We start from the raw sequence: 23,431 nt of genomic DNA on the forward strand, positions 1-23,431 counted from the left end.
AACAAAATATTTGTTACGTAACTAGTAGGGTTGGATTAATTTTAATTGTTTTATAAACACTTTGTACAGTAACGTTACTGCAATACAAATTTTATACCTTATTTGTTGTTTCTCGACTACTACGGTATTCTTGAGTCGTTCGGGAAACGTCTCGGCGTAGGATTTTCGTAACGAACCCTTCTTCCAGAAGAGGAAAACAGCGAGTACTCAAGCGGCGTCAGACAGTCAGCTAGAATTTCCTTCGAGGATGATCTCTTCGGCGGTCACAAGCAAAACAAACGTAACACTTTGTTAACTCAGACGCTCGAAAAAAATCGACAGATACTCCTGCACGAGGAACGCGTCGTAGAGGGTCACAACGAGCAAAAAGACGTGAAAGACGAGGACGATATTGGCGATGCTGACAGTGGCAGAGGTGACAGCTCGGTTTCCAGCGACATGAAAGAAGAAGATCTACCAGATCATTTGCAACCGGGTTCTGAATTTATATTCAGGGTAACGGTGCTACAAGCTATGGGTATTTCCACCGAGTACGCCGATATTTTCTGCCAATTCAAGTGCGTTTTAACACAAAGTATAGCTACGAAAACGTTTTCAGCTTTATAACAATTAGCTAACATAAAATTGTACGTCATATGTTGCACGCAGTTTCTTACATCGACACCACGAAACCTTTTCAACGGAAACGGTAAAGAATACAGGAAAAGGAAATTCACCTGGATTTTATCACGTACAAAATGTGAGTTAGCAATTCGTATCGATACGAAACGTTGGCGAACAGTCGTCCGTAATTTTTTATGAAACTTTGTAGTTTTATGGAGCAACAAGTTTAAAATTTAGTAGACTTTAGTAACCTGACTAATTTGTTTAGATCACGGTTACGGTGACAAAATCATTCTTGGAGTACCTCAAAACTCAGCCAATCGTCTTCGAGGTCTTTGGGCATTACCAACAACACCCACTGCATAAGGATGCGAAACTGGAATAGTGAGCATTAAATTCTACTGCCTCAATATTTATTTTGTTCTTTTTTTTTTTTAATTAAATGAATCCGATTTTATTTTCTTTATTTTCCTTATTGATCATCTACATTCTAGCACATATCTTTACTTTAGCATTCATCCCAACAGCGTAAGACAGCCACCGAAGAGGATGCTTCCGCCATCTATACCGATCAGTCAACCTGTACGCTCACCAAAATTCGGAAGCGTCCTACCATCGCCCAGCACATCGCACGTGCACGCCAAATACGATGTATTGGTCTGGTTCGAAATATGCGAACTGGCACCGAACGGCGAATACGTGCCATCTGTGGTCGATCATAGCGACGACTTACCGTGTCGTGGACTTTTCTTGCTTCACCAAGGAATTCAGCGTCGTATCCGTATTACTATCGTTCATGAACCCGCATCTGACTTGCGATGGAAGGACGTGAGAGAGTTGGTCGTTGGTCGTATTAGAAACACGCCAGAGCCAGAGGAAGAAGACAATGACTCTTCGGTACTCTCGTTGGGTCTTTTCCCTGGCGAATATCTCGAAATTCCCGGAGACGATAGATGTATGTTCAGATTTGAGGCAGCATGGGACAGCTCTCTTCACAATTCTTCCTTACTCAACAGAGTTACAGCGTACGGAGAACAAATCTTCATGACCATCTCTGCATATCTTGAGGTACGTTCCTTGATTGTTTTAATGTTACTTTCTGACATTTTATAAGTTAAATTAATATTAATACATTAGCATCAGAGCGTTTCAAGCTTAGTCTGACGTATGTACGGGGGTCGTTCGCATCATTTTGTCCAAGTGCTTTACGTAGAAACAAATCGTGTGGTCGGCTTAAAGTAAAGAAGATTCAATTTTTAACTTCAATCGTTATCTGGTTTTAGTTGGAGAATTGTGGAAGACCGGCAATAATTACAAAAGACTTGAGCATGATCATTTACGGCAGAGATGCCAGAGTAGGACCTCGTTCTCTCAAACATTTGTTCAGCGGAAGCTACCGCAATCAGGAAGCTAATCGGCTCAGTGGCGTCTACGAGTTGGTTCTGCGACGTTCTTCGGAAGCAGGTAGCCCAGGTTTGTCTTGTCTACCCTTAGCGTAGTCCCCCCCTTGATCCTTTCCCATATTCCTGATGTAATAGTCAGAAACTGTTTACTTGTCTAGTATATTCAAATACGACCTTATATTTAAGAATGTCACATAATATACACGATGACTATTATATCATGGTATCAATAAATTGGCAGCTTTCTGTATTATGTTTTGTCCCTTTATTAAGTTGACGAAAGTGTACGTATTTAAAACAATTCTGCTGAAACAAATTGTTTCATATTCTCTTACATATCATTTCTCTTATATTCAGTACCTACCCCTCTTTCATAATTATTTTTCAGGTGTTCAAAGGCGACAACGCCGTGTATTAGACACAAGTTCCACATATGTTAGAGGAGAAGAGAACCTTCATGGATGGAGACCTCGAGGAGACAGTTTAATATTCGATCACCAATGGGAATTGGAGAAATTAACAAGATTAGAGGAAGTGGAAAGAGTAAGACATACGTTACTGTTGCGAGAAAAACTTGGTATTGACAAAGTCCCACTCTGCAATAAAATATCGCACGATTTTACAAAGAGCGAAAAGGTAACTTCGCTATTTTCCTCAAGATTCAAAGAATTCATTACAGGTGAGTAAATAATTATTCTTTCGTGCAGGAGGTTTGCAATATGATGGCGAAAGCGACAAACGAGCCACATGCTAGCCCGGTAAAACTTAAACGTTCAACGAGTAAAGAGGTTTACGAGCATTGTGAGATGACTGAGAGAGAAAAAGAATTGGCCGCAAAATATATAAAATTGATTCAGGGTCGAATTCCAAGTAAAGAACCGATTCTACTTTCTGACGTTTCACCCGGAGAAGACACTATGGCTGATATGTCAGCATCCATGATGTCTTCGGTGATATCGTCCTCGTCTCAAGAGTCAGTATACGCGAGAGCTAGTGATTTCTTAGAGCAGGTAACCCTCCCCGCATGCCGAGTGCTCCTGCTAGTAGCGGTTGTCCACGCTTCGTCGCATCATACTACCTTGATGACAAAGATAAATTATTGTTTTCGAGATTCAAAGAAAAACGATACTTTCTACCTTCATTCGTGCCTCAGAACACAGTAACGCATTAAACACGATGAATTAAGAATTGGCCAACTTGTTGATTGTTACCAAACAGAAAAAACAAGAACATTTTAGTAATATACATATATGAGTATTTAATGCATCTCAAAGAAACGACTGAAGATAGCAAGGATTCGATTCAATTTGAACGTCGGAATTCTTAAATGTCTGAAACAAATCAGAACCGATTCACCTGTTCCGTGTAGCTTGCAACAATTTTGTTTTAATGGATAAACTAAATAAACTTCAAGTCACATTTGCTTTTGAAATTGGTCGATTTTGACCACGCAATTTTCGGTAGCTTCGCTGAGTAACAGTTGCGCTTTTAGCGCAATCGGCTTCTTAAGAACTGCTTACTGTCTACTTAACAACTGGTAAACGATGACTCGAGGTTTTTGAGTCAAAGACAACCGCCAGCACGATTGGACACACGGTCAGGGTGATGCTGGAGTGTTACTTGCAGGCTGCTGGTATAATAGTATGGAGCAGGTCTAAGTCGTGCATCCTTAGGTTGAGTTCGCCGGAGAGGGCTAGACTACAAGAACTGCAAGAGAGCATATTGGCTAGCGAGTCCAACAACCAGACATGTACCATCGCCCCGGCTCCGTTAGGTTCCTCGTCTCCATCGAAGGAAAATTTGGTGCTCTACGTGCCGGAAGTTGAAGAAATACGCATTAGTCCGGTTATTGCTAGAAAAGGATACCTAAATGTTCTCGAACACAAGACTAATGGATGGAAGAAACGCTGGGTGGTATGTATATCGTAAAAAAACTGTACACATCTGATAAATTAATAAAACTTTTAAATTAAACCGTAATAAATAATAAATACTGATTAATGAGAAGATCGACATCTGTGAAAAAGAAGGCTGGTGATCTTCCATTCGTAAAAACATTATTATTGTACATAGGCGGTGCGACGACCTTATGTTCTAATTTTTCGGGAAGAAAAAGATCCGGTAGAGAGAGCTCTGATCAATTTAGCTACTGCTCAAGTTGAATATTCTGAAGATCAGTTAGCCATGGTGAAAGTACCAAATACTTTCAGGTAATTTACTAATCACGGAATAATACTTTTCTCTCAGTTACTCTATTAGTTAATAAAAATAATTTATTAAAATACGTCGAGACGGTTTTTGTTAAGGTGTTAATGGTTATAAGCATTTTTCTTTTTTAGTGTTGTTACAAAACATCGAGGATATTTGCTGCAAACTTTAGGGGACAAGGAAGTCTACGACTGGTTATATGCTATTAATCCTCTCCTTGCTGGTCAAATCAGGTATGTGTATAATTCCAAAAAGTATTAAATTTTGTCATTTAATAACACAATAAGAGTAGATTTCAAATCTTAAAGATACATTTGTTTCATCATCAAATTCGTCTTTTATAAATGTGTAAAACTACACGTGTACAATAGTTTAAATGGCCCAAGCTTCGGTTCTGATTAAAGCATTTTGGGCGGTCCACGTCCTTTCTAGTCGTTTCAAACAAAAGCCAAAAGGTCTTGCAAATCAGCCTGAGTTACTCGAATTTTCGCTTCTCCATTTAAACCGGATTGAATACCGTCGTTACATCCAGGTCCGTTCCCACGAACTCCTAACCATATCGCCCCCCCCTTATGTATATAGATCGAAACTAGCGCGCAAAGGGCCGACAGCAGCGAATCTGAATAACGCTTCGCCAGTCGGTCTATCTCCGCCTATAGATCAACAGTCGAACCAGAACAAGTGAGTGGTCGACACGTTGGCCGAGGTAACGAGCGTCATCACGAAAGCCTCCGAGAAGATGCTGTGTTGGTCGCACTCGGCCTTCGAGTCTCATGATCTCTGTAGCTTTCGATTTCCGGTAGTCTTCGATTATTAAGTGGCTCGGAAAAGCGTATCGATCGGCTACAAGCTTCGACAGCCGCCGATTAATATCCGGATGTCTGATTTAAGAACCGTCAGTGCTTTTACGCCTGACAATCGATTAGAGAAGAAAAGAAAAAAGAATCGATAACTAACGGAGGTACATTCGTCTTTTGAAGGAAATGTTACGCACGTTCGAATTAAAAACTATTACTTTGGGTCGCGAATTCTTCCACGGGTCCTCTCCGTTCGTTTCGAAAAAACAATTGAAACGCATCAAACGTCGACGAGGTTATCACCGCGCGAACTCGCGATACCTTTTACCGTCGTATTTGAATTTCTTGATATTAGTCGGTTGTGCGAAGCGATTCTCTATAAACGCGAAACTGCATAGAGCGAAGAGGAACGTATTTTATGCCTAAATAAAACATTCCTAAGACGATCATAGAAACAAGGCAAAAGATATACACATTGTAGGTATACTGATATGAAAAGATGTGTGCGAGATAAAGCAAGAAAGAGAGGGAGAGAAAGAGAGAGGTGGGACGAAGTCTGGCAAATTACGAATTATTGCATGTTCATGTCTGGAGATATTATACACCGAGAAAGGGTGCGGATTATTTCGTACAAGTTAACACGGTGAGCGTTAAGTAATTGATAGTGACTCGTTTACGTATTAAGTTTACAATTGTGACTGTCATCGCAATAGTTATTTTTCCCTGATCTTGTTCCGCGTTGTAATATTTACGCCTTGGATAATGAACAATTGATCAAAATTTCGCAATTTATGCTTCTATTTTAATTTTGGATATAAATCCAGTTCGAATGATATTTTCAAGTCTCTATGTTTGCTCTTACTAATAACAGTCAGTAATTCGTAATATTATTAAAAAAAACCGCGACAAATCAAATGTTTCTCGGTGTCGTAACAGTCATGCATCTAAAAAGTTGTTAAATATCATGTTTTATTTATCAACATGGAATCTGTATTAATTCTATGCAGCCCATTATTACTTAATGAATAATTCTATCGTTTTAAGCTCAAGAATTATAGTTTTTGCAGCATCTACCCAAAACTTCAGAGAGACGATTACTAATATGTTATCTCACTAATTTCCCGAGTAGATACCGAGGCGGATTATTTTCTCGGTCATTTATACGCGGTAGTGTACGCAAAAGTGTATTCCGCTCCTGTTGCCGTTTTTTCTTGCTAACTGTTGTAGAGTCTGATAGTTTTATTTTGTTAACGATGATATGCGTATCGATGAAGAACGAGAGTCCGTAAACCCATAAGTTGTACAACACATCCGTGTACAACTTAACCATCAGTTGTACAACTTAACCCTTTGAAGCAAAAATTTAGACGAATTAATAACACTGATAACGTCTTTTTTTATTTTAACATAATTTAATTTATAGTATTTACAATATTAGTTACTGAAATTGTAAATTATTGATTCTACTTCGTATTTATGTATGTTGCATTTTTGTAACAGTATAGTAGTATTTCAAATTGTAATTGTAATCCCCATTTTTGGGGATGCTGTTACAACATAGTTGATTATTTGTAATTGTAAATTGAATATGTGGATGTATATGCATCATTCATTCACTTAATATTACCAAGTACATATATCTAGCAATCACAAATTATTGTGTGCATAATAGTTAAAATACAATTCAAAATGCAAATATCTTTTGTTTGGAATTGTATTATTAAATAGAATATTTAATCAATTTAAATTCCACCAGGTATCCAAATCTATTAATTTAACATATTTTAAGTATGTTTTTTAAAATATTTAATTAATTATTTAACAGAAATTTGTTATAAAATACCATCAATTTAATTTCTCAACCTTGTTTGATGAAAGTAATGGATTTCAAATGAAAAATTGAATAATAAATTGAAAACTTTCCTAAAATAAGAGAGTGGATATTTGATAATTTTTCATCCTTCAAAGTATAAAACATACAGTGCAATATCATTCAATCTTATTTAATTTTTCTTTATTGAGAATTATTAAATAACTTAGCACTTTATATTGCTAGAGTGATGTTCATGTTTAATAATGTACCAAAGAGATTCTGTATCCTATTGGAAATGGAAGTGAGAGTTCATGTAAGATAAATATAAGAGACTAGTAGTAATAGATGATATAAGGAAAATGAAACATTTTTCACGAATATTCATAACATCTCCAAACAAATACAATTAAAAATCTGAACCAAAGGATGTAAGTAGTTTATTGCATGTATCCCTTTTTTCAAAGATGTTCATTCTACATCTACAAAGTAAATATACTTTAACAAATTTAGGATTAAAACGAAGACTTGTAAGATGCGTTTTTACACAATGAAACAAAAGTAATCAATGCATAATTAAGCTATACCTTTTTTTCAAATACACAAGAAAACGCCTACAAACTGTACAAGGGTATGAAGTATATGGGCGCATGCAATACTTATTGATATTACTTATAATGTACAGTATTTAAATTTTAATCTTATTTTTTATGTATAATTTATTTATTATATAATGTATGTAACAAATTGAGTATGGAAGTGAAACAAAGGTAAAATTACAATGGTTATGGCACTGTAACCACCATTGCTTCAGGGGGTTAATGTCTTAATTTATAACGTCGTAAGAAAAATGAAGAAATTGGAAAGTAAATGTGAAAAGAAAATAAAGAAAGATGGATGATGAAAATGAATGGTGATAAAAGGAAAGCGATATGAGCGTCGATTAAAACGCAAAACGCCGTTGGTAAGATTAATAATCATTGTTGTTATTAGGAGTCAAAATACGGAATTAACGATAATGATTCAAGAGCGAGAGAGAGAGAAAGGAAGGACGTAAAAAAGAGAGAATGAGTAAGCGCGCAAGAGAGAGTACGAAAGAATATGTTTGCTTATACATATATATATAAGATGTGTATATATGTATGCATACATACATATGTATGATGTATGTATGTATACACACATGCATACCTTACAAGTGAAGTATATTATATAAATATATAAATAAATTTAATATTAACGTAAGCATTTTGTCAAATGTCAATGATCATCCGGAAAATGTATGAAGAAAGGTTAACGATGATTTGATCTGTACCAAGTATGTAAGTTCATATACTTGTTTGTAAGTTACCTAAAAATCTATTGCGAAAACGTTTTCATTTCTGGTCGTTTGCTATGAGAAACATGCATCGATGCTGTAACTTGTATTTATTATTATTATTCGATTTTCGCTAGGCTCACTGTAAGTGGTAACGTGTAATAAATCGGTCAATAAAAAGCTTATATGCTTAAAGGATTCTTTTCACAGCATACCCGCTTTTTAAGTTGTTGTACAGATTTCTGTTAACTCAACGCTGGTTTATAAACTTTTATAAAACAAAGAATGGAAGGACACAAGTAAATGTTTATTTAATCTTTACCAATCCATGTACATTGATGATTAAATGATAAAAGCAATTTTCAAATACAGTTTTATATTTAACGTCGGCATTTAATTCTACATTCTCAGTCAAATGTGTAAAAGTATCTGCTAATTTTTGTACAATTTGTTGATCTGATTGGGCAGATAAAATGTTTTGTACAAGCTGCTGATATTCTTCTTGATAGCAGCATATCAAAATATAGAAGGGTGTACTCACTTTTGATATGAAATCTCGATCAATTTGACGTGATAAACATAGAATCATCAATAACTGAAAGAAAACAATCGTGTTAAGTTTTGAACACTATAAACGAATTAAGATACTAAATTGAAAACAAAATTCTAGTTCAGGGGTGGGAAATTAGAATTTCTTATAAAGCTGCACGTTTCATATAGAAACAGTGTTGCCAAAATGATAAAGAAATACATATGAATATCTTAAATTAAAAGAAATATAAATTAATATCTCCTTTAGGAATTCATAAATGAGGGAACGAGTCCGTGTTCTTTCCGCGGGCAAATAAGAAACAGGACGACGCGTTAACCATATAGCTAATAACGATTCTTTTAAATGAAATGTCGTTTGAGAATATGTAATTTTTTAAACAAAGATATATAATTGATGAAATATAAGGAAGGCTAGCACCGAGTACCTTAGAAGACGTCGTACGTTCCCCATCCCTGTTTTTTTGAGTAAACATCTAATTATTTAAAGATATATAAAATAAAAAATAATATTTATAGTATACAGAATACGTAGACAATTGAATGATTGTAATATCATTTACATTTAAAAATGGTGCCATTAATTTATTTCGTGGATGTTCATTTGAATTGTAAATATGGTATGTTAAATGTTGAATTATTTCACAACATAACGTAAATACTTTGTGGCCAAACGAAACTAAGCCTAATTCTACTAATGCTAAAAGTGACCGCAATAATTCAGAAGGTAAATTGCACGCTTCTTCGGGAGAACTTATACAACGCAATTTTATCACTTTAAAGTATCTGTAACAAACAAAGAGACATATTTTAATTGAACTAGAGTACATTAAGTTCATTAACGGAGTATTAATACTAACAATACAATAGCGATAAATAAATTTTCACTTACTGTAAACATAATGGTGGGATTTTTAGTAATTCCATAGATATCATAGGTATAATTATATTTAAATTACATAAACACATATCCGGTAATTTCGTCTTATACATGATCACATCTTCATTTAAATTAGTTAAAAGCTTCATTAGCAACAGAATGTCTTCGTAATTATTTTCTTCTGTAGTTGAATCCACAGTTAACCGATTAGCATTGCAACGTGCGTAAATTTGTATTACATTTAAAGAAATTTCACATATTTGAAGTTTAGTTTCTGTCTAGAATTACAAAATTCATGTAAAGTCATATAGACAATAAATCACTTATTTTTGTTGATAACTAAATAATTCATAACAAAATAAAGTAATTAAGATTATTTTTACCGTTAGTAAATAGCAAAGAATTTCTTCAACTGTACACTCAACAAGTAGTTCTAAAATTAATTGTACTATTTGCTGATAATTATGATATATAGATAGTAAACTTGGAAGTTCTTGTAATACCGGTCGGATATATTGGAATAAGGATATTATGCCGGATCTTGAATTATGCACACCTTGTGCACCTTGTACAACTCCTATTATAACAATAAAACATCTCAGTACTGATACTTTATTTTATCATTTTTGACAATGTTAAATATTTCAGAAACTAAAAACCTAGTTGTTGAAAAATTTATCGCTCCATTGGAAAAAAATAAAACGTTTGTTTAAACAATCATTGTATTCGAAGACGTCGGCATAAAAATATTAAAATAAAGCGTCTGTACATCTACGATTTTATCAAAATTAGAAATAACTTACCAATAAAACATTCTAAAATATCAATAATTTGAACTTTAATTTCTTCTTGATGATAACATTGCATAAATTTCACATCCGATGTAATTTGTTTACATCTGTTTTGCAATAATTGTACAGTCTGGGACCAATAAGACTTGCTTGAATTAATAATTTCAACTTTCATAATAATTCCAACTCGGATCACTGCATGCATTAATCCTCTTTTAACCACCTGCTGGAAGTCGTATTGTCCTTTTGTAGCTAAATTTATAATACATCCAAATCGTTCAGATTTTAATATACAACTGGCTCTGAAAAGTGTTATATTTTTTTTCAACTTTTTGATCAAATTCTTTTACTATTAAATGGAATCATAATATATAAAATATTATATTAGTAGAGAATATATTTTTCTTCCTTACTAAACACTGTAGAGTATTGAAATATGAATATTTAAGTGAACATTCTGTCAAATATGGCAACGTATGATTGTAAAAGTATATTAGTTTGTAGTCGATTACAAAGAAAAAATGCACATTAAATTTTTGTAGCAATGCATTGTGGTAATACTCCGTCATATGTCGACGTACTTGGTGGAATATTCGCTTTAGTATTGATCCTCAGACGGCGAATATGTGGACGGCGGACGTGGGTAATGTCTGACCCGCACTGTTAATTCATATTCCAGAGCACATTCTGAATTTAATTTTGTATCTAATTACGTTTCCTAATCCAGGGTCACAAATGACCCATGTTTGCTGTCCGAGGGTTAAAAAGAAAAATTAATGATTTTACAAAATGATTGTTAGGCAAAACATATGAGACACATGTGTGTATATTTTCAAAACTAAATGAACAATATACTTTACTACTAATGAATGAGCTCATTGTTATCTCCACTTTGGAAACTTACATAGGCATTTCTTATGTTAATAAACGCACCATACGAATAAATTGTTAATATAAAGCTCTGGTTGAATATCACAGTAAAAAGACAAGTTTTTTAAAAGATAATAAATATAATAATACATACACTTGACTTTATGCAAGAAAATATTTTTTGTTCTTGCTAAACAGTTATCTGGCAAAGTCTACCAAAAGACTTTATGTTAGAAACTTTTGAGTGATAAAAATGTACTTTTTGTTTTATTTATCATTTTTAATGTTGTGTAGATTTATGCTTTGCATTAAACAGTTTTTGCAGTATAGTTCTAATGAAAAAAAAAAAATAATAGAATGAAATTCTGTACAATAGTTGCAAATAAAATTATAATAATGATATCTTTAAATCAATTTCTGTCAGAAATAGTACTTATTATTACCTATTATAAACATGTGCCCCATATGAAACAATCATCCGGCAAAAATCTTAAAGAAATTCGAAATCCATTGATTCCACTTGAAAGACTCAATAAATGTTAATCAAAATCTTTTAAATTTGAAACGCTAAAAAGGTCATTGCTTCCAATCAGATTACTCTAATGATTATGTTACACCATTCTTTTATACTTACTTTTCTGGTGAATCAACAAGAGCTATTAATAAATTTATAGTTTCCTTCATTAATGCCGGTTCACCTTTAAAAGCGTTAATATTTTGTTCTATTTTTTCTAAAAGAAAGTTTATAATCCATGATGCAGGGGTGTCTTCTCCGAAAGCTTGTATGAATGCAATACTTGTTTCGGAATAATTATTTTCTACTAATAATAGATAATAGAGGGACCATCTGTGCAAAAACCACATTACTGTACAACTTAATTCGGGGCTTAGTATACTATCTAGACGAACAGATATTGCAGCTTTTTCTATGGCACACAAACGAAAAACATTTGCTACTAAACGAATTACATGATCTACTGATTCAATAGTAATATTAATGTCCAACGAAACATTTTCTGAAGATGCTAAAAATTGTAGTGAACGATTTACGTCAACCTTTCCTTGTTGTATCTGAAAATTACATTCCTTTATCGCTTGTAGCATTTTTAATTAAACCTATTAATTAACCAATTTGTTTACAAACCTGTTCCATACTATATGTCATTATGTCAGAAGATATTAAGGCAGTTTTATCTTCAGACTCCATGCAAAGTACATGACCTGTTATAAGTAGTAGCCAATGTAAATCTTCATATAATCTACTCATAGATATATCTTTTAGTGTATTTAAGGGTTCAGCTTGTCCCACTAATTTATTAAAAATTTCACGCAATTTAGAAGTACGATTTTCTATTAATTGTGCCAATAATGGAAGAGAATGACTTGGTATTTGTCTTCCAAAAATTCCTATAATAAACAAAAATTTTACCCCATAAATATGTGCAAGCACAATATTGAAAAAAATACAAAACAAAATATAAGTATAATACTTACCAATTGTTTGTAATTGTTCCTTAAATCTAATTTTATCATCTTCCTCAGTCTCCATTTCTTCCTTATTAAGATCCTCTTCAGTGGTTCTTATACCTTCTGGGGCAGATAAATGAGACTGAAGATATGTATTAAATATTTTGACAGAACTTTGTTTACAAAGTTCAACAGGAAATAGATTTGTTTCTGACCAAAAATCTAGCCATGTTTTGAACAAAATATCTAAAGCTTCTGTATATAAGCAATCATCAACACACAACTATAAAAGATTAAAGTTTCATAATAATTAAATAAATATTAAGAAATTTCACATTTATATAGTTATCTTAAAATAGTATATGATACAACTTACTGATTCTTCTTGTGCTGCATTTTCTATAAATAGACAAGTTAATCGAAGCAGCTGTTCCATAAGTGATGTAAACATACCTTCTGGTAGAGATGCAAAACTTACACGATGAAAATTAAAAAGATTCCTTATAATATTAGCAATCCCACTTGCTTCTTGGTCAATAATATTAATACTTGTAATAAATTTTAAAAATCTCTGCATATAATTAGAGACATATTGCAACTCTACTTGTTCGGATGATAGTACTGTACCCGTCAAGCCTGCCATTTGGACTAAGCAAGTTCTTGCATGGTGAGCTAATTGTGGATTACCTCGTATTTTCCAATACAATGTGAAAAATAAATCTAGTATAGCTGGATCTAATATTACATCTTGCCAGTCTTTTTTTAATATTAATTCTGGATTACATTTTGTTATATGTATTGGTTCAATTAATAATGGAGTCAAGGAATAAAATTAGAAAATTGAAAAATGGATGAATATATAGAAAAATGGATTAAGATATTTTATCATAAAAAGGATATTTGTTATAAAACAAAATGACCATGTAAGTGTACTTTCTACAATTGGGAGTAAATATTTGAGTAGAGTCACAGTATCCTCTTGCATATCTCCTTTAATTAATTCGTCAAGAATTCTGATGCTGAAGTTGAAAATTCTTTTTAAACTGTCAGTCTGAAATATTTTCTTCTCTTTAAGAATACGTTCCAATGAAAAATCTATGCTCGTAGGCATAGAATTTATTGCATATTCATGTATTATAGCAGATATAAGATTGCACCCCAAAATTTTCTGTAAACATTACAGAATATGAAATGAAAATTTTTCGTATACAATAATCATATTAGTTTCTCAGTTTTTTTTACTTTTGACATGTCCCCAGTCATTATCAAAGTTTCTATTTCATTTAGTGTGTGTTGTCGTTCTTGTCCAGAATCATTGACATTTCCAATTTTTATTATAAATGCAATAATTTGCAATATACATCCTTTGACATATGGAGCTAAGTATGGTTTGTTTATCACATAATGAAAAAGGTATTGTTTTAAAGATGAAATGTCTTCTATCGGTAGAAGTGTCCATTCTCTTATTAATGCTATCTTTATTAAGCCAGCTGCTTCAAAAAGAATATAATCATTTGTATTTGTTTCCAAAATTTGTCTGCACAAACCATAAGGAAATTTAGTTTTTCGAAAATTTAAAAAAAATTCTTCAGCACTTCTACGTTGTTCTGGTGAAATTAAATTTGGTGGTGCCTGAAAATATAATAGAACTATTAAAACAAATAATTCAGCAAGAAATTCTAATATAGTTTTTGTACATACAACTATACATCTTAAATATTTTAAATGGATTGGAAAATGTTGATACTTATATTGAAATATCCTTGTAAAACATATAATATAAAAAAAACTTCATAGAATTCCACAATAATAAAAACAAATCGTATGGTACTTGTAGTAATCTTAAAAATATTATTTAATTAGCCAGTCATTAATTCATATTTCATAACATAAAATGAATATCTGCATTTGAAATTTTTTTTTATATTACATTGAAAAATATAAAATACAACTGTATTAAATACATGTATGGTGTGATATTTGTACAGTCCACATAGTATTCAAATACATCATTTGGCATAATTCATTTGTAAAATATATTTATTATAACCTTCATAAGGGGAATAAAATAACATCAGAAACCCGTAAACTTACTAAAATTACTCGTGCAACTTTTTCTAATTCATTAATTAGTTGTTCTGCCATTTGTACACAAGTATTCACGTTCTTTAAGTTAAAATAATTGTAAACAAACTTGTTGTCAGTAGCGTTCGTTACACATTCTACTTTGGCACCTGTATTGCCAAACGGGCCAGATTTTTCACGCATACACAACCCCCGGACAGTAAAACAGCGACGAGCATAACCGATGTTACGGGCGTCAAAGTTTAGCGGGCTGACTGCCATACCGACCTGAAAATTCGAAGGTGATTTTAGCGGCCTCTTCTCATGGATGGCGGTCAGTTGAGAAACTATTCACTGAATTAGTATCAATAGGTAAACAGCTGTAGTGTGTGCGTAAATATATGCGAATTGACTATAGGGGGATTGTAAAGAATAATCGAATATTAATTATCAGACGACAGACCAGGTGCAGAAATTTTTCACAAACGAGAAAGGTCCAAAAATTATTTTTGGTTGCAGGAGTAAATTACAATCATTTTTGGTCAAGAGACATACCCCCGAAATCCTAACCCCTTTCGAGAAAAAAATTCGTGTAGGTGTGAAATTTTTCGACAAAATTAAAAAATTTCAAATCGTTCTAAAAAAATTATTTTTAGTTACGGGGGTCCATTACAATCGTTTTTGGTCAATAGACATGCCCTCGAAATCCTAACCATTTTCGAGAAAAAAATTCCTTACCGAAAATATAATTTCTGGCCAGAAATGTCTACCCGAATTTTCATACGAATCTTTAAAACGTCATAACTTCTGAACGGATTGGACGATTTTAATGTTTAAAAAAGCAAACTACGCGTATTTTGATGGAGAATATGTACAAATTGCAAAAATAAAAACCGACATATGCAAAATGCTTATTACATAAAATACACACATTTTATAAATCAGTAATTTATTAGTTATATTTAGTACAATTCGTAAATATATATTTAGTATATGAAGTTATTTACAATATCGATCTGCTTTCATTTTGCTTCTTCTGTCCAATAAAGTTTCATGCAAGTTTCCTTCTCGTTTTGCTTTTTCTAATTCAGTACGATCTGCTTTATTTATTCTTAACTTTTTGTCTTGAAACTTTTGGAACTTTCTCCTAAAATTTTATTATTACATTTTTCATTTATCGTGTATAATTGCAACTAATCTTTTTTATATATTAACTGTATCGCTTACACATAGTTCACTTCAACATCCTGCAGAGAACCCTGTTCTTCTTTTGGTACATCTTTATTTGGATCTTGGGCTTTCTGAGTTATACTTCTGATAGTACAAAATTCTGAAGGCCCAGCAGTCTTGGTTTGACAAACAATGTCATCTTCGTCTGTAAGAGAGACAAAGCAACTATTGCTATTTAAAATAGCAAGTTTATTATCCTGAAAATGGATCATAGAATGTTTAATCTTACATAGTAATATCTATCAGGTTGTAATATACAAAAAACCATTGGTTAAATATTCGTGGAAATACCTGGAAAATTGGTTCCCATTGTTCGATCATACCCACTGCATCGCTTCTTCCAACAACAACACCTTTTTTATCAACACCTAAGTACTTTCCATAACCAGATTTTAACGCAATCTTAGTTTCACCTATTGGAAATGCTGTCAAAATTTCTTCAGGAGAAGGTCCTTCTCCTTCGTCATGAGGTGCACCTAATGTAAATAGTCCATTATCCAAAGCTTTCATATAAGTATGATTTCCAAATTCAATTGCCACTGTTCCTGTAACCTCTGATACTTGCGTGGCTTTCCACCATCCACCTATAAATTCAATAAAATAAATGGAATGACTTGTACAAAATTATAGGTTATCACAAATAGTATCATACATAGAATGTACCATGAGTTAAAATATCTTTATCATCGGTAGCATTAACATGTTCCTTCTCTTGTTTTTTCAATTTTCGTTTCTTTGATCTATGAAACGTAAACGAAAGATTACGACACGAAAATCAAGACAAACCGATTAGTTAAAAGGTTAACTTATTTTTACCTTATCTTTTCGCCTTTTAATATAAGTTTTCCAGTTCTGACTTTATCGTATTCTGACATTTTCACAATTTTTCTATTAATTTATAAGCATCTACTATCAATTCTTTTGGGCTTCCTATTATTAACATAGAATTTAAAAGTGCTTCCTATATATCTGCTAATATGGATAGACGTATCTCCATTATAATAAATACAAATTACTTAAAAAATAATGATAGGAAAGTTCTCGTGCACAATATTTATACACAAATTCACATGACTAAGAAAGCAATAACAAGCCAACAAGCAGACGATAGAAACTATTTAGTTACATTTTGTTAGTAACTTTATATATTGCATACATTCCAAAGTTACTATAATGCATTAAATTACGGCTTACGCTAATAGAGTAATTTAAAAAACAATTTGTTCTCATATTGTAATTAATATGGGGTTTTGAAATAGAACCACATTTCTTTGCTTCGTACTATATTGTAGGAGTAGCCCGTTATGAGGTTTTAAAGTGATCTAAAACGTTTCAATTTGTAATATTCGTCTAATTTTTCTGTTTGTAGTACTTTCAATGTTCGCTTCTTTATATCAAAGAGAGCAGTATCGATTGGAGGTAGTTAGGCAATGTCCCTTAAAAGTTGCAGTTTGTAAGTTAATTCGATTGAAGTGAATCATCTTCGAAGTAGTCATAGAAACGTGACGGGAACTTTGCGCTCTGTTTATATCGCGGCAGGTAACTAACGCGATTGTTCTAGCGTGTTCACGAATCGTGACAGTTTGTTCGTACTTATTAAACTATGCTGATGCGTTAACGGCCTTGAATACGACCTTCGCAGAAAGTGGTTCCAATGGATCGAAAGTATCAGAGAGTCGAGATGGGAGCGGGAGCGTTTCACAATCCTCCAAGAGCCAAATACAGCGAGGAGACGAAGAGTTTAATAAAACGTGAGTTAAATTTGCAAATTTGTTTGCGTTACATGTCAATGTTTCGCTTAGTTCCAACTACCTTCAAAGGGAATAATCAATTGGAGCAGCATGCATTTTTTATTTTAGTTTTGATGGAAGAATCGAAGGTGAGCATGATGCAAAGGAAATCCATTCAAGAAGCAATCGATAGAGGGGACTCCTTGCCACTTCCCATGGAAAGATCGAGCGGGAAACTAAATAAGCATGATTGCGAGTATCAAGTAAGATTTTTAGAGCAAATAGAAAACAGTATTAATGAAGTTATTGATGGAAAGTGACTTCATTATTTTGGTGATTATTATTTTCGTAATTAATGGTTTTCCGTAGGTCATGATGCCTACTGTTTGGAAAAGACGGACCAAAGATATGATCGTTAAAAGCGGCGCGTATGAGAGAGAACAGTATAGGAGAACATTTCCTTTACGTAAGATCATATACTTTTATTTGTTTTAACGATACCGAATTAATTATTTCCATAGTTAAGCACAGTTCTATTAGTACACTTGGCCGAAATGACGTCAATGTTTGGATTATTCTAACTTCGTGAAAAAAGAAGTCTTACAATAGTTGTTCTGGGGTTATTTTGGGTAAATAAAATAATTTTAACGATTATCTTTCTCGTTAAAAATTCAGTTAACAAGGAGAAACAGAAACATCATTTAGCATGTATAATGGCATATGGGAAAGATATGCCAGAAACACCTCATGGGCCAAAGGTTCTCCACAAAGTGAAACGAGAATCACACTTGCCTGATAATATTGATCCTGTTGATGATCGTAAGTAGACAAAATAAATTTCTATTTATATTAGACGTCTATAGCAAACGCGTTTTTTCAGTGGTACGAGGGATTCAAGAAAGAATGGAATTTTTAAGCGATATGAAATGCTTAGGGATGGAAAAGAAATATCGTCCTATTATACAACAAGAAATAGCGCATAAATTACGTCTACTTGAATCACTAGATAAACAAAAGACTAAAGAAATTCGAAAAGAGATGAAGAGTCTTGAAAAACCGTTACCAAAACCACTCTCCATTGAGCAATTGGATGAAAATTAATGTCGTTCATTGATTGCATTTCGCTTTATCTATCTAATTGATATATTTTATACGGATTACAAAATATATTATACAATATTTTGAATTATTCTTAATAAAATAACTAACTAAAATAATAGTGTTCTTAAATACAAACACACACTCTGGTGTTAAAACGCCCAAGTTTGTCGTGGAATAGTTCGTATCGTCCACGCTAGATGGATTTCACGACAAGCTTGGGCTTTTTAGCACCAGAGGGCTCGAGGTCGATAAATAAACGCCATCTAGCGTTGAAGGTAACGAACTATTCCACGACAAACTTGGGCGTTTTAGCACCAGGGGGTTCGAGGTCGATAAATAAGCGCCATCTAGCGTTGAAGGTAACGAACTATTCCACGACAAACTTGGGCGTTTTAGCACCAGGGGGTTCGAGGTCGATAAATAAGCGCCATCTAGCGTTGCCGGTAACAAACTATTCCACGCCAAACTTGGGCGTTTTACTAGCTGAGCATTCGAGGTGTGTGTCAGAGATGCCAGCCAGACACCGAAGGTACTCTCTTACACTATGTCAGATCACGCGTACGTAAGCTCGTGGAGCTTCAGAAACCCGACAAAGGCAAAATGACGCATGCCCCCTTTCTCGATTCTATGAAGTTGCCCAAAGTAAGTTCGGACCGTCTCGTGGGAGTCGAGAGACAAAGGCTCACACTTCCCTTCTCGCTCTTGAACAACTAATATCCGACCTCCCGTCAACAGGTCTCCACTGGCCTCTGCTGACCGCTGCTGACCACTTCTGGAATTTCTAACAACGTATAACGATTACGACTGGCTACTGTTAGTCTCTCCCAGCCTCTGCTGACCGCTGCTGACCACTCCTGGAATTTCTGACAACGTATAACGATTACTACATGCTACTGTTCGCCCCTGCTGATCTCTGCTTGCCACTGCATGCCTCCGTTCGTCTCTGCTGACCGCTGCTGACCACCTCTGATGCTTCTGACAACATATAACGCTTACTACTTGCTACTATTCGCCCCTGGTGATCTCTGCTTCCCACTGCTGGCCTCTGCTGACCACCGCTTATATTTCTGACAACGTATAACGATTACTACTGATTTCTGCCTGCCTCCGCTGGACTCTGCTGACCGCTACTGACCACTCTCGATACTTCTGACAACGTATAATGATTACAACTTGCTACTGCGTGCCCCTGCTGGACTCTACTTACCTCTGCATGCCTCTGCTGGCCTCCGTTGGCCTCTGCTGACCGCTGTTGACCACTGCTGACCACCGCTTATATATCTGGCAACGTACAACGATTACTACTGGCTACTGCCAGCCTCTGCTGACCTCTGCCAGCATCTCCCGACCTAAGCTGGCCTCTGCCAACATCTCCCGACGTCAGCTGACCATCGCTGACCACTGCTGACCGTTGCTGACAACGTGTAACATGATGTAATATAATATAATATGTTTATATGTATTAAAGTTTTGTATAATGTAAATCTATGACAATAAATAATATAATTTCAAAGTATTCAATGTGTTCTCATCATTTTTTACCGTCCTTTTCCACTCCAAATCATTCTCCTACCTATAAGATGCGTACCACCTTCTTCGCAAGTTCACCAGAATTTTAGAAATGTTCCAGGGACTTTGGAAATCCGAATTTGACCTTGACCTTGGCCCAGTTTCGAAAGTGGGTCAAGGCCATTCGAATCTTAGAAAAATTCCGGGCAGTTTGAGAATCCGGATTTGGCCTTGACCCACTTTCGAAATTGGGTCAAGGCCATTCGAATCTTAGAAAATTTCCGGGCGCTTTGAGAATCCGGATTTGGCCTTGACCCAATTTCGAAAGTGGGTCAAGGCCATTCGAAATTTCAGAAATCTTCCGGCCGACTTGGAAATCCGGATGGCCTTGACCCAATTTCGAAAGTAGGTCAAGGCCATTCGAAATTTTAGAAAAATTCCGGGCGCTTTGGGAATCAGGATTTGGCCTTGACCCAGTTTCGAAAGTGGGTCAAGGTCACCGGCATTTCAGAAAACGCTCCGGGCACTTTGGAATTCCAGTTTTAAGTAGAGAAACGGTTTCTTATAACTAAGGGAATAATGGGGAGAGGAAAAGAAAGGTAAAAGTGATGAGAACACATAGAATTCTTTGAAATTATATCATTTATTGTCATAGATTTACATTATACAAAGTTTTAATACATGTGCATCATGTTAGAAGTTGTTAACAAAGGTCAGCGTGGTCAGCAGGGGCCAGCAGAGGTCAACAGAGGGATGCAGAGGCATGCAGAGACTAGCAGGGGCAAGCAGTAGCAAGTTGTAATCGTTATACGTTGCCAGAAGCATCAGGGGTGGTCAGCAGAGGTCAGCAGAGGCTGGGAGAGGCTGACAGTAGCCAGTCGTAATCGTTATACGTTGCCAGAAGCATCAGGGGTGGTCAGCAGAGGTCAGCAGAGGCTGGGAGAGGCTGACAGTAGCTAGTCGTAATCGTTATACGTTGTCAGAAATGCCAGGAGTGGTCAGCAGCGGTCAGCAGAGGCTGGGAGAGACTAACAGTAGCCAGTCGTAATCGTTGTACGTTGCCAGAAATATAAGCGGTGGTCAGCAGAGGCCAGCAGTGGCAAGCAGAGATCACCAGGGGTGAATAGTAGCAAGTAGTAAGCGTTATATGTTGTCAGAAGCATCAGAAGTGGTCAGCAGCGGTCAGTAGAGACGAGCAGAGGCATGCAGTGGCAAGCAGAGATCAGCAGGGGCGACCAGTAGCATGTAGTAATTGTTATACGATGTCAGAAGCATCAGGGGTGGTCAGCAGTGTTCAGCAGAGGCCAGCAAAGGCATGCACAGGCAAGCAGAAAGCTGCAAAGGCAAGCAGAGACTTGTAGGGGCATGCAGTAGTAAGTATTAATCGTTATACATTATCAGAAATACCTGCAGTGGTCAGTAGCGTTCGGCAGAGGCCAGGAAAGATCAGCAGAGACAAGCACTCGCTGACAGAGATCAGCAAAGACCAACAGAGGTTAGCAGAAGTCAGTAGTAATCGTTATAGGTTGTCAGAAATATAAGCGATGGTCAGCAGGGTCCAGCAGAGGCAAGCAGTAATCAGGAGCAGTCAGTAACAGTCGCTGTATAGTGTCGAATGTTGTCGGGAGTTCTGTACTTTCGTCAGTACTGGTCATCAGAGGTCATCAGAGGCAAATAGAAACCTGGAGTAATTTGCAGAGTTCAGTAATGAATTCTAGGAAAGGCAAGTAAAAATACCTGGGCAGTCGAGATTCCGAATCGTATGCCGTAGACGGGAGGTCGGATTTCAGTTGTTAAGAGCGAGAAGGCAAATGTGAGCCTTCCTCTCTCGACTCCCATGAGGCGGTCCGAAATTACTTTGGGCAGCTTCGGAATAATCGAGAAAGTAGACATGTGTCAGTTTGTCATTGTCAACTTTCCGAAACTCTACGAGCTCACGTACGCGTGGTCTGGTATGTGTGAGTAGGGCACCGGGTGCTGAATCTGGCATCTCTGGGTGTAGTGTCTATTAAAATAATGATCGTGAAGGCATCCATGGAAACTCGCTGGAATTAAGAATTTGCAAGTTACTGTTAGCTCAGAAGATTCATATATATATTTCACTTGCTTGTACTTTGATATTTATTTATTTATTCATTAAAACGAAAGGATTGGCAGTCTGTCACAAGCTCTCAATGTACAAGCATATATGCATTCGTTGTTAATAAAATGTTTAATTAACGTTTCTATTGAATTTGGTACAAAGTCTGTCATAGAGGTCGGTAAATAAGCGCCATGTAGCGTTGAAGGTAACGAATTATTCCACGACAAACTTGGACGTTTTAGCACCAGGGGGTTTGATGTTGAAAAATAAGCGACATCTAGCGTTAAAGGTAACTAACTATTCCACGACAAACTTGGGCGTTTTAGCACCAGGGGGTTCGAGGTCGATAAATAAGTGCCATCTATCGTTGAAGATAACGAACTATTCGACGACAAACTTGGGCGTTTTGCCATCCGGATTTCCAAAGTGCTCGGAACATTTTCAAAATGCTGCCGGCCTTGCGTAGACGTGGCATGTATCTATTATTATCTATATGTATCCGTTACTTATCACGAGGACAGAAATTTTTGTTTTACAGATAATCTTCAAAAATATTTCTAATTTTTTCTTCCAAAATTGTTATCACAGTTAAACAAATAAATCAAGGAAAGTAATACTTTTAGGATACGCAATTTAATTAAGTTTATATTACGAAAGTATCTGGTTATTAATCCTATAAAAATGAAGACTTAGTTATATCTGAGAATATTCTTTCTCTCATTACCCGCATAATTTTCATTTATTTCAAAGACGATCGAAGAAATGATCGTTTGAATTCTTCTAATATCTTTTATTTCATTTTTCTTAATATAATTTACAAACTTGCTTAACTCTCCTATGTATCTAAAAATATAGATGCTCGTGCAAGACGTAAACTGATAACGTAGAAAATAACAGGACACTTGAATCGTCCGCGTATTTTGTAATTGTTCCCGCGGACGGAATTCGTTGTACATAGTATATTGTACATTTCCATATTTCACTATACATTAGGTATTGTTTAAAAATAGTACAAAAT

At 35.1% G+C, this 23,431-nt stretch overlaps 4 protein-coding genes across 19 annotated transcripts in view; 2 read left to right on the forward strand and 2 right to left on the reverse strand.

Moving 5' to 3' along the window:
* Unc-104 (kinesin family member unc-104) overlaps positions 1 to 8,337 on the forward strand; it is a 31,873-nt gene extending 23,536 nt beyond the window's left edge. For 6 of the 16 annotated variants that reach the window (XM_076778753.1, XM_076778748.1, XM_076778756.1 and 3 more), the window contains 11 exons: positions 188 to 557; positions 649 to 739; positions 872 to 987; positions 1,116 to 1,671; positions 1,887 to 2,076; positions 2,395 to 2,642; positions 2,714 to 3,016; positions 3,633 to 3,920; positions 4,080 to 4,216; positions 4,346 to 4,447; positions 4,797 to 8,337. In XM_076778753.1, the coding sequence (XP_076634868.1) occupies positions 188 to 557; positions 649 to 739; positions 872 to 987; positions 1,116 to 1,671; positions 1,887 to 2,076; positions 2,395 to 2,642; positions 2,714 to 3,016; positions 3,633 to 3,920; positions 4,080 to 4,216; positions 4,346 to 4,447; positions 4,797 to 4,899 (2,504 nt within the window). In that variant the 3' untranslated portion in view covers positions 4,900 to 8,337. The remainder of the gene's footprint in view (positions 1 to 187; positions 558 to 648; positions 740 to 871; positions 988 to 1,115; positions 1,672 to 1,886; positions 2,077 to 2,394; positions 2,643 to 2,713; positions 3,017 to 3,632; positions 3,921 to 4,079; positions 4,217 to 4,345; positions 4,448 to 4,796) is intronic. The other 10 variants (XM_076778752.1, XM_076778759.1, XM_076778763.1 and 7 more) reach the window with 6 other exon arrangements.
* An 88-nt stretch (positions 8,338 to 8,425) lies between these two features.
* Positions 8,426 to 14,954, reverse strand: LOC143348499 (exportin-4). The gene is made up of 12 exons (XM_076778765.1): positions 14,791 to 14,954; positions 13,939 to 14,328; positions 13,593 to 13,864; positions 13,073 to 13,487; positions 12,724 to 12,979; positions 12,374 to 12,636; positions 11,864 to 12,300; positions 10,372 to 10,661; positions 9,952 to 10,145; positions 9,581 to 9,846; positions 9,252 to 9,474; positions 8,426 to 8,734 (listed from the first exon to the last, which is right to left on the reverse strand). Exons 1-12 carry the CDS (start codon positions 14,839 to 14,841, stop codon positions 8,447 to 8,449), a joined length of 3,345 nt encoding a protein of 1,114 aa, XP_076634880.1. The 5' UTR covers positions 14,842 to 14,954; the 3' UTR covers positions 8,426 to 8,446.
* A 738-nt stretch (positions 14,955 to 15,692) lies between these two features.
* Frg1 (FSHD region gene 1) lies at positions 15,693 to 17,115 on the reverse strand. Its single transcript, XM_076776675.1, has 5 exons — positions 16,807 to 17,115; positions 16,654 to 16,730; positions 16,282 to 16,574; positions 15,988 to 16,187; positions 15,693 to 15,907 (listed from the first exon to the last, which is right to left on the reverse strand). The coding sequence occupies exons 1-5, from the start codon at positions 16,863 to 16,865 to the stop codon at positions 15,760 to 15,762; spliced, it is 777 nt and encodes a 258-aa protein (XP_076632790.1). The 5' UTR covers positions 16,866 to 17,115; the 3' UTR covers positions 15,693 to 15,759.
* On the forward strand, positions 16,983 to 18,871 carry LOC143347481 (UPF0193 protein EVG1). Its single transcript, XM_076776676.1, has 6 exons — positions 16,983 to 17,529; positions 17,633 to 17,741; positions 17,850 to 17,983; positions 18,090 to 18,186; positions 18,396 to 18,539; positions 18,601 to 18,871. Exons 2-6 carry the CDS (start codon positions 17,645 to 17,647, stop codon positions 18,819 to 18,821), a joined length of 693 nt encoding a protein of 230 aa, XP_076632791.1. The 5' UTR covers positions 16,983 to 17,529; positions 17,633 to 17,644; the 3' UTR covers positions 18,822 to 18,871.
* Positions 18,872 to 23,431: the final 4,560 nt, after the last annotated feature.

The sequence above is a fragment of the Colletes latitarsis genome, chromosome 11, assembly GCF_051014445.1.
Source record: "Colletes latitarsis isolate SP2378_abdomen chromosome 11, iyColLati1, whole genome shotgun sequence".
Taxonomy (NCBI): domain Eukaryota; kingdom Metazoa; phylum Arthropoda; class Insecta; order Hymenoptera; family Colletidae; genus Colletes; species Colletes latitarsis.

What these genes read in the sequence shown, in the direction of transcription:
- LOC143348499 (XM_076778765.1), bottom strand. Translation starts at nt 14,841, where the DNA reads ATGGCAGAACAACTAATTAATGAATTAGAAAAAGTTGCACGAGTAATT. An exon ending in ATGCAGCACAAGAAGAATCA is followed by an intron (nt 12,980 to 13,072) that starts GTAAGTTGTATC and finishes AATCTTTTATAG; the next exon opens with TTGTGTGTTGATGATTGCTT. An exon ending in TTCTTTGCTATTTACTAACG is followed by an intron (nt 9,847 to 9,951) that starts GTAAAAATAATC and finishes TTGTAATTCTAG; the next exon opens with ACAGAAACTAAACTTCAAAT.
- Frg1 (XM_076776675.1), bottom strand. Translation starts at nt 16,865, where the DNA reads ATGTCAGAATACGATAAAGTCAGAACTGGAAAACTTATATTAAAAGGC. An exon ending in TAAAGATATTTTAACTCATG is followed by an intron (nt 16,575 to 16,653) that starts GTACATTCTATG and finishes TTGAATTTATAG; the next exon opens with GTGGATGGTGGAAAGCCACG. An exon ending in GATGTTGAAGTGAACTATGT is followed by an intron (nt 15,908 to 15,987) that starts GTAAGCGATACA and finishes ATAAAATTTTAG; the next exon opens with GAGAAAGTTCCAAAAGTTTC.
- LOC143347481 (XM_076776676.1), top strand. Translation starts at nt 17,645, where the DNA reads ATGGATCGAAAGTATCAGAGAGTCGAGATGGGAGCGGGAGCGTTTCAC. An exon ending in GACGAAGAGTTTAATAAAAC is followed by an intron (nt 17,742 to 17,849) that starts GTGAGTTAAATT and finishes TTTTTATTTTAG; the next exon opens with TTTTGATGGAAGAATCGAAG. An exon ending in TAGGAGAACATTTCCTTTAC is followed by an intron (nt 18,187 to 18,395) that starts GTAAGATCATAT and finishes TTAAAAATTCAG; the next exon opens with TTAACAAGGAGAAACAGAAA.